This window comes from Vanacampus margaritifer, chromosome 9 (genome assembly GCF_051991255.1).
Source record: "Vanacampus margaritifer isolate UIUO_Vmar chromosome 9, RoL_Vmar_1.0, whole genome shotgun sequence".
Classification (NCBI taxonomy): domain Eukaryota; kingdom Metazoa; phylum Chordata; class Actinopteri; order Syngnathiformes; family Syngnathidae; genus Vanacampus; species Vanacampus margaritifer.
Genome location: NC_135440.1, coordinates 3,075,721 through 3,092,457, shown reverse-complemented (window position 1 = coordinate 3,092,457; position 16,737 = coordinate 3,075,721). Strand labels below are relative to the sequence as shown.

Sequence of the window (16,737 nt, the reverse complement as noted above, 5' to 3'; positions counted from 1 at the left end):
CATTGAGAAAAAATAGTTTATTTGGGGTAAAACTTTCATTTTAATGGTGGCTATTCGTCCTATTAGAGAAATAGGAAGATTATTCCAGCGCTCCAAGTCACTATAAATGTTATCCAGAAGTGGAGAAAAGTTTAAATGAATTAAATCAGTTAATTTAGGTGAGATTTTTATGCCTAAGTATTTTAAATTACCTATAGGAAATGAGTAGTGTGGGTCCTGGCTTGCAGGGTTCTATGAATTTTCTGTAATAGGTAGAAGTGTTGATTTTGTCCAGTTAATAGAATAATCTGATAACTGTGAGAATTTAGTTATTAAGTTAAATACTTCCCCTAACGAAGTAGCCGGCTTTTCTAAATAAAGTAAGATGTCATCGGCATATAGATTAATTTTATGTTCTGTTACCCCAGAGTGAATTCCTTGAATCCTTCTTTCCTGGTGTATGGCTAATGCAAGTGGCTCAATAAATATTGCAAATAATAAAGGGGATAGTGGGCATCCCTGTCTTGTGCCTCTCTGTAAAGTAAAGCTCTGAGATATAATCCCATTAGTAGTAACTGTAGCTTTAGGAGAATCATATAATACTGATACCCAGTGGATAAATGATTTCCCAAAGCCAAATTTATTTAAAACAGCAAAGAGGAAGGACCAGTTAACTTTGTCGAAAGCTTTTTCTGCATCCAATGATATAATAACTGCCTTTTTATCATGCCGCTGTGACATGCTAATAAGGTTAAAGAGTCTCCTAATATTATTAGTAGAGTGACGATCTTTAATAAAGCCTGTTTGGTCGCTATGAATGATTGTCAAGATTACTGTTTCTAGTCTAGATGTAAAAGCCTTAGTGATAATTTTAATATCAGTGTTAATTAGTGAAATCGGACGGTAACTTGATGGAAGGGTGGGGTCTTTTTCTGGCTTTAATAAAAGTTTAATTGCTGCTGTATTCATGTGTGGGCGTATGCAATCCTTAGTTTTAATTTCTGTTACTACTCTTAAGAATGGGCAGCACGGTGGCTGACTGGTTAGCACGTCCGCCTCCCAGTGCAGAGGATGTGAGATCGAGTCCGGGCTTCGGCCTTCCTGGGTGGAGTTTGCATGTTCTCCCCGTGCTTGCGTGGGTTTTCACCGGGTACTCCGGTTTCCTCCCACATTCCAAAGACATGCATGGCAGGTTAATTGAACACTCCAAATTGTCCATAGGTGTGATTGTGAGTATGGTTGTTCGTCTCTGTGTGCCCTGCGATTGGCTGGCAACCAGTTCAGGGTGTACCCCGCCTACTGCCCGAAGCCAGCTGGGATAGGCTCCAGCACCCCCGCGACCCTTGTGAGGAAAAGCGTTCAAGAAAATGGATGGATGGATGGATACTCTTAAGAATAGTGGAGCAAGCATTAACCAGAAGTGCTTAAAAAATATAGCCGGAAAACCATCCGGGCCAGGTGCTTTGCCATTAGGCATACTATCTAGAGCACTGTACAACTCGTTTATAGTAAGTGGCACATCTAACATGTCTTTATATTCAGTAGTTAACTGAGGTATCTTTAAGCTACTGAGGAATGCCTCAATATGCTCAGGGTTAGGCTTGTTAGTTTCTAAGTATAGGTTACGATAATAGTTATAAAAAAAGTGATTAATTTCTTCTGGTGATTGTGTGCATTCACCAGTTGTCCCTTTAATAGCTGTTATAAGAGACTTTTCCCGATTGCGTTGAAGTTGGTTTGCAAGAAATTTACCTGATTTGTTATTATATTCAAAGTTGTTGTATCTCAATTGTTGTATTATAAACTCTGTCTTTTTAGTTAGCATATCGTCTAACTGCATTTTGTAAGTCAGTCCATATTTGGTTATTTGGGTTTATGGCATACTCATCCGTCAGTTGTTTAATTTTATCTTCCAAGTCTTTTTCTGATTTTTGATCCTGTTTCTTTTTATAAGATGAATATGATATTATTTTACCTCTAATTACTGCTTTCCCGGTTTCCCAGAGAAGAGATGGCGATAGGTCTGGAGAGTCATTTATTTCCAAAAAGTCTGCCCACTCTTTTCTTATAATTTTGTCAAACTCTGCGTCGTTTAGCAGTGAGATGGTGCATGGTCGCTAATAATAATAGGATGTATTTAATAGGATGTATTTTTGTTACAGTTTTATCAGCAATAGAGTTATTTGTAAGAAAATAATCAATTCTTGAAAAAGACCGGTGCACAGCGGAAAAGAAGGTAAATTCCTTCTTATTTGGGTTTTTAAGTCTCCAGCTGTCGACGAGGCCAAAGTCATCCATATATTCCCCTATTACTTTAGTAGATTGTAATCGCCTACATCAACTTATCTATTTTCTAATGCTAATTGATGCAAAATGGGTACCGATACAAATATACTTTTTTTTCCTGATGAAAGAAGAGACTCTAATCTGTCTTTTGGTAGGTTCAATGTTTTTATAGCAATAGAACACAATATTGTGTGGGCCTAGCAAAATCAGTCAAAATCCAGTAAAACAGCCGGGAGCAAAGGGGGTTGCTTCAGTGAAAATGGCTGGGAGTGAATGAGATAATCATCAGTGAAGATCTCTCTCTCTGTGTTCTCTTATCTTGTAAAATATACGCGTCAAGTCAGGTTTATTTATATAGCCCTGAATCACAGAAAGAGTCCCAAAGGGCATTCCAGGCCCACAACTGACAAATATTAATGACATCCCCTGATCTAAACCCCCAAGAGGGTTAGGAAAAACTCAAAAACCTCATGTGAAAAAAAAAAAAAAAAAACTTGAGAAATGACCACAGGTGGGAATCCCCCTTCCAGGATGACCAGGCTGCAATGGAGCCTGAATATAATCTTCTGATTTATTTTTGCTCTTGGGATTACCAAAATGTTTTGAGCAAATGTTTCAGGACGGAAAGTATGGTACTGCCAAGTCAGAAAGATAAGAAAGTGCTAAGCCGTGTAATATGTTAAGATTAGATAAAACCTTGAAATCGTATCTCAAGTCTGGGAGTCAATGCAAGTTGGCCATTGTCGGCATAAAATGTTTTAACTTTCTTGTTTTTGTCAGGAGTTTTGCTCCAGAATTATGTACTACCTGCAGACTTTAAATATTAGGCATGGAGAAAAGTAATGTGTTAAAATTGTTGCCACGATCGCCATCTAGTGGCCCAATGGTTAAGAATCACTGATTTTGAGGGTCGGGGTGGAGGTGGAGTCTGGGTGGGGGGAAGTGGGGGTGGAAGGTAATTAATTAGAAGCTAAAGAAAACTTAACCAGGGGTGGCAATAATTATGGAAGGCAGTGTATATCTAGCTTTCTGCTGATAGTCAGTGGGTATAGGCTCCAGCTCACTCGCAACACTAATGAGGAATGGTGTCAAGAAGATGGATGGGTGATCTCTAAGTATAGAGTTTGAAGTATAGACACAATATACATTACTAAATGCCCCCCTTTAATTTCCCTATAATTGTGAACATAATTCTAATTTGTCTAGGACTGAATTAATAGAATGGGTAATTACTTGTCAAATGGCAATCAATGCCTATTAACAACACAGACATAGAAGAAAAAAAGTTGATTTGATTGGTTATGAAAAAATCTGTCACATATGTATGTTGCCATGTTTGTTATTTTTACTCTGCTTCTCAATATCACTCCTGTAGGTTTTGAACTAACCCATTGTGATGAACCTGGTGTGCCACAATTTGGCTTTAAAGTCAGTGACCAGGGTCACTTTGCTGCAAGTGCAATTTCATATGGCTGTGACCAAGGTTACACCCTGCACGGCAGTGGCATACTCAAATGTATGACAGGAGAGAGAAGGGCGTGGGACAACAGCCTACCATCATGTATAGGTAAGCCCATCTACCTACCTTTTGTCTCACTGTCATTCTGCTGCAGTGCAGGTTTACTGTCTATGCACTCCTATTCAAGGCAGATACAATATTAGCAATGCACACCTACAGTATACTCGTTAAAGTTTAGCTCAATATAATATCACCCGTGCTGATGATACTTTAAATTGATTGAACTGTGTTGTCATTGTGTCAAGGATTCAGTAATCCTTTGTGACTAGATGATCTTGTGCGACTGTTTACTCTTGCTGTTTCTTATTTCTTGGGCATGTATTATAGGCATTTCACCCCATGAATCCATCAGTACAGGGACTTAGGTAGGATTAGGAAACTAAGTGGGGGACGGAAACCAAGTTTAAATAATAATAAACATTGAATCAACACCCAGTATTTTTTTTGCAGTTCAATTCAATAAAACAAAAAAATCACTCTTTAAAAAGAATGAGCAACACAAAATAAATTGCAGCAGACGTTCAAGACGCTTTCAATTTAACAATTCAACAAAATAATTCAACTGCATGACCTATTTTTTTTTTTTCCAGTAATTTTGCTTTTATACATAAAAAAAAAAATACAAATAGACTGAGATGATTTAGTTTTATAATCCATATTGTTCCACTAAATGGCATTTTGAGTTTAAATACATTGTTCTTTTCGTTTGTTCTGTATTAAGGTTTGGAAAAAATATCTGTTCCTAACAATAACTTGACTCTTAATTCGTACTCACGCTCCCTTTTTTTTAATTTGATTTGCATGTCAATTGGTAAACTTTCATGATAGGCTTTATACATTATTTTAAGGCGGTTAAATTCCATCAATTCATTAAATATTAAAGTTTTTAGTCGCATAAATATTGGATTAGTGCGATCTCTGTATCCACATCCAAAAATGACACGAATAGCACGTTTCTGTGGAAGAAATATGGGTTCGGTGTAGGTTTTGCCAGCACAACCCCATACTTCAATGCAATAGGTCAGGTATAGAATAATCAATGAATTATATAACAATAAGAAAGCATTCTTGTTCAAAGATTCTTTAACCTTGTGTAGAACAGCTACAGTTTGGGATACTTTAAATTTGACATATCTATATGCGTTTTCAATGTTAAATGTTCATCAATAATAATACCTAGAAACTTAATTTCATTAGTCATTTCTATTTATATACCTTGCACTGTCAGTGTTGCTCAAACATCTATATTTCTACAACTAAAAATCATAAATCTGGTTTTACTAATATTTATACATAGTCTGTTGGCGTTAAACCACTTCACAATATTCTTAAACTGTTTCTGTATTACTTGTAATATATTATATATATTTATCCAAAAATAAAATAAAGTCAATAAAAAAGTCAGTAAATAATGTCATCTACAAGCAAAATACATTTTAATAATTTCAAAATACTTGTAATATCATTCACACAATGAAGAAAAAGTACTGGCCTCAGAATTGATTCCTCCTTCTGTGACACATTTCTGTTCTCAAAGGCTCTTATCTTAAATTCCTAGATCTTAAATTCACAGAATTACTGAATCTTTTCTCTCTCTCTAGCAACAATAAACACATTGTATTTCAGAATCAGAATCATCTTTATTGGCCAAGTATGTAGAAAACATAAAAGGAATTTGTCTCTGGTAGTCTGAGCTATACGAGTTTTGCAGTACAAGCATCGATAACAAACAAGACATATGACACATGAGAATAGAGCATCTAAATCTGTCACAACCAGAATTTAAACACTGGTCTCCGGTGGACAACTCTTTTGCTTTAACTACTGGACTGTTGTTGACTTATTTAAATGTATTACAACTTTACAAGCCCAACAAATAATTTGTATTGCAGCACTTACATTACAGCCATTCAATCAAATTTTAATTTTACACAATTATTGTGAACACAACTGTAAATGACACATTCAGAAGGAAAAACTTGTCATACTGTAGTCACACTATTTTCCCCCCCTGTTGTTTAGTGCATCAAGGTCACGACTTAAATTCTTTAAATTAGGCAGTTTGATGAATTTTGTAACACACATTAGGATTTAAATTTCCTTCATTGTTCTCAAAAGGTTTTTTAAGTCTTAAAAACTAAAATTGGTGAACCTTGTGGAAACACTTGATTATTGAATTTGAGCATTTTTAACGCTAACTAATAGCTGAAGGGTCAATATTAATTATGAACTTTGATTGTGTGTTGAATGTTCAAAATTATTACCAGTTTGTTTTACTATCTTTGTGGGGCCATCTTATTGACATAATGCATTTCCTAGTCCTTTACCCTAACACCTCAACCATAAAAAATGATTGCCTACCTCTATTCCTTACCCTAACCTCAACCATAACCCAATTCAAATTAAACTCTAAAACCAAGTCTGACCCTCAAAAAGAGGTCTAAGCTTGTGGGGCCCAGCAAAATGGCCCCACATGGATGGGTTGGCGCCGAAATGTTGGCCACACTATGTAACAAAAAACAAGAGCCCCCCATATATATATATATATATATATATATATATATATATACTGTATATATATGTATAAAAAGCACGACTCAAAGCACGACTCAAAAGACCCCTATGACGAGTAAAAAAAAAAAAAAAAAAAGTTGCTTCGCTTGCCCGGACATGGGTTACCAGGGCCTCTCTCTGGAGGCGGAGCTCGTTGGCGAGCGCCTGGTGGCCGGGCCTACACCCATGGGGCCCGGCCGGGCTCAGCCCGAAGAGGCAACGTGGGTCCCCCTTCCCATGGGCTCACCACCGGTGGGAGGGGCCAAAGGGGTCGGGTGCGTAGTGGGATGGGCAGCAATCAAGGGCGGGGACCTTGGCGGACCGATCCTCGGCTACAGAAGCTGGCTCTTGGGACATGGAATGTCACCTCTCGAGAGGGGTTGGACTCTCTTCCACTCTGGAGTTACCCACGGTGATAGGCGCAGAGCAGCTGTGGGCATACTTATTGCCCTCGGGCTTGGTGCCTGTACGTTGGGGAGACGGGTCCTGACAAACAGCAGTTCAGAGTACCCATCCTTTTTGGAGTCATTGGAGGGTGTGCTGGAGAGCGCTCCATCTGGGGACTCCCTCGTCCTGCTGGGGGACTTCAACGCTCACGTGGGGAATGACAGTGAGACCTGGAGGGGCGTGATTGGGAGGAACGCCACCCCCCTTCCCCCCTGATCAGAACCCGAGTGGTGTTTTGTTATTGGACTTGCTGTGCTCCTCATGGATTGTCCATAAAAAACACCATGTTCAAACATAGTGGTATCCATATGTACACTTGGCACCAGGACACCCTAGGCCACAGTTTATGATCGACTTTGTAGTTGTGTCATCAGATTTGCGGCGGTGAAGAGATGGCGAAGCTGTCAACTGATCACCACCTGGTGGTGTGTTGGCTCCAATGGTGGGGGAAGATACTGTCGGACCTGGCAGACCCAAACATATTGTTAGGGTTTGCTGGGAACGTTTGCGGAATCTCCCGTCAGAAAGAGTTTCAATGCCCATCTCCGACAGAACTTCTCTCTTGTACCAGAGAAGGCGGGGGACATTGAGTCCGAATGGGCCATGTTTTGCGCCTTCATTGTCGAGGCGGCCGATCGGAGCTGTGGCCATAAGGTGGTTGGTGCCTGTCGCGGCAATCCTCAAACCCGATGGGATGCCGTCAAGCTGAAGAAGGAGTCCTATTGGGCCTTTGTAGCTTGTGGGACTCCGGAGGCAGCTGACAGGTACCGGCTGGCCAAGCAGAACGCAGCTTCGGCGGTCTCTCAGGCAAAAACTTGGACATGTGAAGAGTTCAGTGAGGTCATGGAAAACGACTTCCGGATGGCTTCGAGGAAATTCTGGTCCACCATCCGGCGTCTTAGGAGGGGAAAGCAGTGCACCATCAACACTGTGTATCGTGGAGATGGGGTGCTGCTGAGCACCAACACGTCTTCCTTTGAGGAAGCAGAGTTTGGGGACTCTGCGGTGGACTCTCCTATCTCGTGGTTCAAAGTCACTGAGGTGGTTGGAAAGCTCCTCGGTGGCAGGGCCCCAGGGGTGGATGAGATCCTCCCAGAGTTCCTAAAGGCTCTGGATGTTGTGGGGCTGTCGTGGTTGACACGCCTCTACAACATCGCGTGGATTTCGAGGACAGTGCCTCTGTATTGGCAGACCGGGGTGTTGGTCACTCTTTAAGAGAAGGGGGAACGGAGGGTGGGTTCCAACTATAGAGGGACACACTCCCCAGCCTCCCTGGTAAGGTCTATTCAGGGGTGATGGAGAGGAGGGTCCATCGGGAAGTCGAATCTCGGATTCAGGAGGAGCAGTGTGGTTTTTGTCACGGCCATGGAACAATGGACCAGCTTTTCACCCTCTGCAGGGTCCTCGAGGGTGCATGGGAGTTCGTCCAACAAGTCTACATGTGTTTTGTGGACTTGGAGAAGGCGTTCGACCGGGTCCCTCGGGGAGTCCTATGGGGGGTGTTTCGGGAATACAGGGTACCGAGCCCCTTGATACGGGCTATGCGGTCCCTGTACGACCAGAGCCAGAGCTTGGTCCGCATTGCCGGCAATAAGTCTAATTCGTTTCCAGCGAGGGTTGGACTCCGCTAAGGCTGCCCTTCGTCACCAATTCTGTTCATAAGTTTTGTGGACAGAATTTCTAGGCGCAGCCAAGGCATTGACGATGTCCGGTTTGGTGGCCTCAGCATTGCATCTCTGCTTTTTGTAGATGACATAGTGCTGTTGGCTTCATCAAGCCGTGATCTCCAATTCTCACTGGAGCGGTTCGCAGCTGAGTGTGAAGAGGTTGGGATGAAAATCACCAACTCTAAATGCGAGACAATGGTCCTCAGTCGGAAAAGGGTGGCGTGCTCTCTCCGGGTTAGAGATGAGATCCTTCCCCACCGGAGGAACTGGTTGAAGTGGCTGGGGAGAGGGAAGTCTGGGCATTTTACCTAAAGCTGCTGCCTCCGCGACCTGACCTCGGATAAACTGTAGAAGATGGAAGGATTGATAGATAAATGGATGGATATATATTAGAGCTGTCCAACGATAATTTTTTAAAATCAGATTAATCACATTTTAGAATTTTTATTAAGCGTTAACTGATTAATTAATCACAAAAAATATATTGCATTAATCATGAATTAACGCAGATTAATTGCACTATTAATTTTGACCATTGATGATCTTTTAGTGTGACAGTGAATGGCTATGTTTAAGGTAGCACAGATTGTGTTTGAGCAATAAACATAATTAAATGCATTAAAGTAAAGCATTTAATAAATCTTTGCGTATCACATTTATAATTATGTCAAAATATCGGGGTCATTTTTTTCCCATTTTAAATAATGCAAATAATTAACTGATTAGAAAAAGAGGAGGATGAGCGTGAGCAGTGGATCAAAAAATGATAAATAAGTCCTTATAACATTAAATGTCAAAATAATTAACACTCTTCAAATTTGACGGGAAAAAATGTTGATAAAAAAAACTTTTTGTTAAGCGATTAATCGTGATTAATCAAAATTCGCAGATGTGATTAATCTGATTAAAATTCTAAAATGTGATTAATCTGATTAAAATTCTAAAATGTGATTAATCTGATTAGAAAATGTAATCAACAGCTCTCTCTCTCTCTCTCTCTCTATATATATATATATATATATATATATAAACACAAACACACACACATGCATATATCTTTTTACTTTACTTTGCTCTGGTTACTTTTTCGCATAGTTTTGGCATTCTTATGTCTGTGAACTCCTTAAAGAGTGTTGGAAAACTCTTTCAGGTGACTACCTTTCGAAGCTCATCGAGAGAATGCCAAAAATGTGCAAAAAAACTAATCAGAGAAAAGGGTGGCCTTTTATTTATGTATTTATTTTAGTATTTTAGTATTAACACATGCTTGCATTACAGAAGGAGCTGCTTTATGATCTACAAGTGTATAATGAAAAAAAAGGCATTCTATTATCTTAAAAAGTATACATTTTGATTAATTAACTAATTAATTAATCAATCATTATTAATTCATCAATAAATATACATTTGTGTGTGTGTGTGTGTGTGTGTGTGTGTGTGTGTGTGTGCGTGTGTGTGTGTGTGTGTGTGTGCATTTAGCGGAGTGTGGTGGCAATTTCAAGGGAGAATCTTCAGGGCGCATACTTTCACCTGGTTACCCGTTTCCCTATGACAACAACCTGAGGTGCACATGGACTATTGAGGTCAACTCTGGAAATATTGTCAGGTAACACCAGTTGGTAATACAGTACTATATTTTCAGGACCATAAGGCTCATCTACGGGTGCTATTTCTGTGTTTAACACACACATAACTTTCATATTCATGTGTCTTTGGTTTCATCTAAGGCTACGTTCACACTGCAGGCAAATGCAACCCAGATCAGATTTTTTTGCCCAAATGTGACCTGTATCTGCATTTTTTGTCAGTCTGAATGGTCACTTTCATATGTGGTCCTAGATCAGATACGTATCCAAATTTTTGCAATGCGACTGCAGTCTGAATGGCCAGGTCGCATACAGCCGACCTCAATGTCATCAAAAGTCCATTAGGCGCTCTGCGCGGGCGGGGGCATTAGGATTGATTTATGCTTGACGCATCCGTGGCTCGTGAGACGTACGGGAATCGGCAAAGCTCTTTTGAGTAACATTTTGTGACTTTAGATTTGACTTTAATTTAATCCCACGTGAAACATGAAGTATAAAGATGACTTTTGTGGTGGTGATATTATTAATTTAGCCACGCAGACGGCTCATTTATTACGCGCGGTAATGGCGTGACGTCATCGTTAGGGAGAGAAAAAAGGAGAGGTCTCCATGAGATGAGGCGCTGAACAGGCTCGCCTCATTTTCGCAAAATATTATTTCTACCTACTCCTGCATCACTCCTCTGTAGACATGAGATGGTAAAAATATGAGCCCCAACGACAGACTTATAGAAGTCTGTGGCTGTGACACGCTGGACCATACGTATTTACTTCCGCAAACACATCGTGAGTGACTTTGTGTTGTCTCCTGCACATGAGGGTCACTTTGGGGATGCATAACGTTCACACAGCAGGCAGACTGAGGTCGCAATTAATATGTAATGTGATCGCTTACTCAAAATAATCGGATTTCACCCAAAAATCGGGATTGAGCATTAAGGCCTGCAGTGTGAACGTAGCGTAGCCTAAGAGAGCAGAAAGATGCTTCCCTTAGCTGCTCCTTTTCTTTTTTCCCTTTTCAGACTCTCCTTTCTAGGCATTATGATACAATTAGTCAATAAATAGACCAATTGTAACCAAACAGACCAAGGGCATGAGCATGAATAAGACTGACCGTTGTCATTACTAGAAGGCAAAATGGTATTTTTTCACAGGCAATTGGCAACCCACCCCCCCCCCCCCCTCACACACACACACACACACGTTTAATTGTGCATCTTTTCTAAAAGATTGTGTTAACATTGACCTGTCCTCAGTAAACTGCTTATTTAAAAAACAAACAAACAAAAACATAACTTTACAAATGGCACTTTTTTTTAAAAGAGGGCAGAAGAGCAAGGGTGTCAGCACCAGCTCCTGTGCACGCCAGTGCAAGCAGACATGTTTAGCCCAAGCATGCACAATCCATTCACAAATTGTGGCGTAACTCACTCTAGCAGTTCCATGAAGCGAAAAGCAGAGAGCAAACTGTATCTTACAGTATCTACAGTACAGTACAGTATACCGGCACTTGTTGAAGACTGGCAGGCATGAGAAACTGAAAGACTCACGTCATATTTTAGTTGAGTCTTTCGGGTTCTCATGCCTGCCAGTCCTCAACCAGGGTCGGTTTTCTGTCAGATTAGCATACCCGTATAGTAAACTCTATCTGTAGCCTCACCCTAAACTCAACCAAACACCTAACCTGTTCCTACTGTGCATGACCTGTTTCCTACAGCCCATGCACAGAAGTGCAAGGTATGCTACGCCGACGGGTATGCTGTTTGGTCAAGACACCAGATTTCCTGTATATAAGCAATTTGTCGGCAGAAATGCTCCCACACAGACAGTCAAGCGGGAGCTCTTACCAAAGTCGCACAACATTTACAGATGTTAAAACTCAGTGCACACAAAAGGCACACCTCACTATTAGACGCACTGTTTTGAGAAAATGTAAAACTTTTAAGTGTGCCTTGTAGTCATGAAAATATGGTAAATGAAAAACTGATCTTGTTTGCCTCACTTTCATTGAATGTCAGAATATGCGAATCAAGAAAAAAAATACTATTGAGAAAGCACTACATCTGCAAGGAAAGAAAAATACCTTTGACAATGAAACCGAAATGTAGTTGAAGTCTTGGCAGAGCAAACATAATTTGATAGTCAGTCATACATTGTTTAAAAAATACGTTGTCATGTTGCATCGCGATGCAGTGGGTGACTGACGGAATATTTGTGTGACACATTAAATCAATAATGATATTCCTTGCCAACATTTTTAATTGTTAATTTTTAGGGATTTTATGAATTTGTTCTTGCAGCCGTTATCCAAAATCAAGTGAAATAATTGGAGTCACTCTAACCCCATTGTTTTCCTGCCTCTTACAGCCTCCAGTTTCTCGCTTTCGACACGGAGGCATCCCATGATATTCTGAAGGTGTGGGATGGGCCTCCAGAAAACGAAATGTCTCTGAAAGATGTTAGCGGCTCACTGCTGCCTGAGGGAATTCACTCTACCCTCAATGTGGTCACCATTCAGTTTGAAACTGACTTTTACATCACCAAGTCTGGATTTGCCATTGACTTCACCAGTGAGTTTTCTTCTTTTCTTCTTAGTAGAAGACATTGTACTAATTTCTCTTAATATGCTTGTAACCATTTTTAGAACTAGGTATGGTCACCTTTAAAGGATACTTGACTAACTGAGCTATTTTCAGCATTAAAAAGTTAATATTTTGTCTCGAATTAATTTGATAATTTCATTATTTTCCATGTATAATTAATACATATAAAAACACACTTTCCATTTGCCGTTGACTGAAGATTACATCACCTGTGCTGAGGAAATAGATAACGACCAATCACGTCTCACCTGTTTTCTGGGTTTGCTGAGCCATGATGTTTTCCCAGCACAAGTGATGTCATCTTCAGTCGACAGCATGTGGCAAAATTAGATTTTAAAGGTATTAAATGTTCATGAAAAATAATGACGTTATCACATTAATTATAAACAAAATCTTACCTTTTTACTGTTGAAAAATATCCCTTTCAAGCAGTGCTTCTCAATTATTGTATGTTATGCTCCGCCCCAGGAAGAAGAACATTTTTCATGCAGGCAGCGATTGGAGAGACCCCCATATTGGCTATTACTTCAAATTTTCTACTTATCTATAATTGTATTTAATCTTGTCGCATACAATTTTTCCAATATTTTGGAAAGCTGTGGGAGTAGAGATATAGGTCTGTAATTCAAATAAACTTGAGCTATTTTTATTTGTTCTGGGGAAATTCCTGTTATAAATGATAAATTACAAATGTACCTGAAAGGCTGGACATTCACGTCTATGATTTGCTTTCTCAGTGACATATTCATATCTGTATAATTGATTGATTTTTTTTTTACTAGCAAAATTTTGAACTGTGTTCAGAATTCCACTAGCTTGTACGGCCTCAAGAAAAATACTATTTACATTAATACTGTATGCTGTTTATATACTGTTTAACTTCATTTCTTGTGTTGTTCATTGGACAGAACTTTGCTTCGCACTTTTTTTTTTGTAATATTAATTGATGTGTATTATTTATACTTCATTAATTGTAAAATGTCATACCTTTATTTTTACTCCATCCTTTCTGGCTCATTTATTTTAAATCCATTTGGTTTGGTATTTGTCAAGTTTGTATATTGAAAAGTGAGTTTTAAAAGGATATTATTGTGAAGTAAACGTTGAACATTTATTACCACACAGAAAAATTATAAAATACAAATTCAAAAAAGAGAGCGAGAGAGAACAAAAGTACAGAAAAATAGTAATCTTATTAACAGGTAAAGAAAAACAGGGGAAAAAACCTTGCCCATGTACACTGCCCAGTGGCTGAATATGTGTCCTTACTACATTGCAATGACAGCCAAATATCGACATGATATCAGAATAGTAACAGCAAAAAAAATAAAAAAATCATCTGTGAGGAGAATTTTTCACATGCTAATGGAACTTGGAGTTAAAACAATACAGTCACAAAAACACAACAATGCAGTCATTGTGAGACTGGTCCGTGATTAATCACCTAATTAAAAAGGCTTTTTAATCACCATTTTTTGCCCATCAAATTTGAAGAGCACCTGTTATGTGTTAATTCTTTCTACATTTAATGTTATGAGGACGTCTTCAACATGTTTTGATCCACTCCACACTCTCATTCTCCTCCTTTTCTAATCAGTTAATTACTTGCATAATGTATAATGGGAAGAAAAAATGACCCCAATATTTTGACATGAACAAATATTCTGAATGTCATACACAAACATGTATTATATGCTTTACCTTAATACAGGTAGGTATGTTTATTGCTCAAACACAACCTGTGCTACCTTAAACGTAACCATCCGCTATCAAGCTAAAGGATCATCTGCGGTCAAAATGAATAGTGATTAATCTGTGTTAATACATGATTAATGTAATGTTTTTTTTTAGATTAATCGATGGGTTAACGCTTTTAACTTTGACAGCACTAATTAATATATATATATATATATATATATATATATATATATATATAGTTTTATTCATTGTAAAATTCTTAATTGAAACAATGGCTAAACAATAAATCACACATCATGAAACTCTTGTTTGTCTGCAATGCCAATGGCAATCACCATAAAAACGTTTTGACATTTGTGTACAAAGAATCATTTATAAACCTCAAATTTACATGGATAAAAACGATTATGTAAAATGTACAGGAAATTGACATTTTTAATAACACAATTAGGATTTTCCTTTAGTGCACATCTCAGCAAGCTACATTGTTTGTTTTTGATAAAACGGTGATTGTTTTTTTTTCTTTTTCTTTTTGTTCTTCACTGTCCCCCTAAATTCTAAACACACTGCTACCTGTTTCTTATTAGGACCTTACTCTTACCGCAAACCCCCCAAAACGAGCTGTCAGTTAAAATTAAAATAAAAATCATGTAGCATTTTCCACATATATTTTGAAGTATATTTCAAATCAACTATCATTGAGTACATGCTATAAGTTGGAGTCTTCAGGAAGATTTTATTAAAATTCTTAGCGAGAGTTAAAAATTCCGACAGATTCTGTGTTAAACGCATAAGTAGTTGGTCTGTGATCATGTCTACAAGATCTTTCAAATAAAGGCATTAGTTTTTCTTGAGTTTTCTGCATTCTACTGTATGACCTTGGCTTTTGTTTACTGTGAGTGAGACTACGTAAATACAAACTAACAGACCAACTTACCGACTGCAGGTGTAGTGGCGAGCGACCTGGCAAAATGGGGTGCGTTTCGTAGTATGACGTCATCCAAGGATAACATAATAATAATTAGTTTTATATAAATTATGTTGCTGAATTTTAGTTTTGAAAGGCAACAAAACTAGTTTCACAAACTATTTTTAATATAAAATAGATAGATAAATAAATAAATGGACAAAGGGGCACTTTGGGCATCAGTGCCAAAAGGGCATGTGCCCGGCACCCATAGCAACCCCCCCCCACCCCCCCACGTGCCTGCTCTAGTTGCATAATCCACATGTGACATTTACTGTATCTTTGTCCGTGTGTGTGTGTTCCCCTCAGGTTCTCTGGCCACTGCCTGCAGAGATCCAGGTATTCCCATGAATGGCAGTCGCAACGGGGAAGGGCGGGAGCCCAGTGATTCTGTGACCTTCTCTTGTGATCCGGGATATGAATTGCAGGGGGAGAGCAGAATCACCTGCATCCAAGTGGAAAATAGATACTACTGGCAACCCAGCCCTCCAAGCTGCATTGGTGAGAAGGGTGGGAGGGGTGGGGATGATAGCGTGAGTCAGAGAGGAGACAGATGAGTAAAAGTGATAGAGAGATATGTAGTGTAAAAAGAGAGGGGGGACAACTGAAGTGCAGGGGATCAAAGTGAAAGCCATGAAGGAGGAGATTTTTTTGTTTTACCAGGTTAAAGCAGCATCTAATATGTGCAGATTTGTGGGACAAACAAAACTATTTTGGTATGTTTGAGCTGTAATTAGCACTAAGGTGGACAAATCCACACTACACCCTCCTACACATTCTTTTATTAGACTTAACAGCTAATGACCCGACAATGCAATTACAAATAATTACACTAAGTAGGTCTAAAGAAATACATGTTCTTGAATCACTGCCAAACTGGTCTTACATGAGAGCTAAAAGTCTTTGGTCTCCCCGTTGCAGTTCCAAGCTCATATAGTGTGACTCATGTGCTTAAGATGAAGTGCATCTTGTTCTTATTTTGTCACTCATGGTATAATCCAGAATTTTAAATATAGTTTGACAATGTCAACAAGTTCTCCTTTTGCAGTCAATCTTTCACTGTGATAGAAAGACGAAATGAACGTACATGTGTGATTGCTGTCTGTCTTATGTCTTATCTCGACTCTTTATTTGTCTCAAGCTCCATGTGGGGGAAATGTGACAGGATCTTCAGGATTCATCCTGTCACCCAGCTACCCACACCCTTATCCACACAGTAAAGACTGTGATTGGCTTATTGCTGTCCACTCTGACTATGTCATCTCCTTGGCTTTTATCAGGTATTTTAATCTGCTACACTGTTCACCTATTCACTGAAAATATCATTCCCAAATAACAGCAAGAATTGTAAAACAGTGTTACAGTTGGTCTGCTTATTAAAGTTCAGGATTTAATTAAAAGTCATTAAAGACTTATTTTTTCTTAGTTTTGGA

At 39.0% G+C, this 16,737-nt stretch overlaps 1 protein-coding gene across 2 annotated transcripts in view; it reads left to right on the top strand.

Moving 5' to 3' along the window:
• Positions 1-16,737, top strand: part of LOC144057714 (CUB and sushi domain-containing protein 3-like) — a 566,138-nt gene that overhangs the window by 262,584 nt on the left and 286,817 nt on the right. For both annotated transcript variants that reach the window (XM_077575584.1, XM_077575583.1), the window contains exons 24-28: positions 3,641-3,832; positions 9,931-10,057; positions 12,404-12,606; positions 15,614-15,805; positions 16,446-16,584. In XM_077575584.1, coding sequence (XP_077431710.1) covers positions 3,641-3,832; positions 9,931-10,057; positions 12,404-12,606; positions 15,614-15,805; positions 16,446-16,584 — 853 coding nt within the window. The remainder of the gene's footprint in view (positions 1-3,640; positions 3,833-9,930; positions 10,058-12,403; positions 12,607-15,613; positions 15,806-16,445; positions 16,585-16,737) is intronic.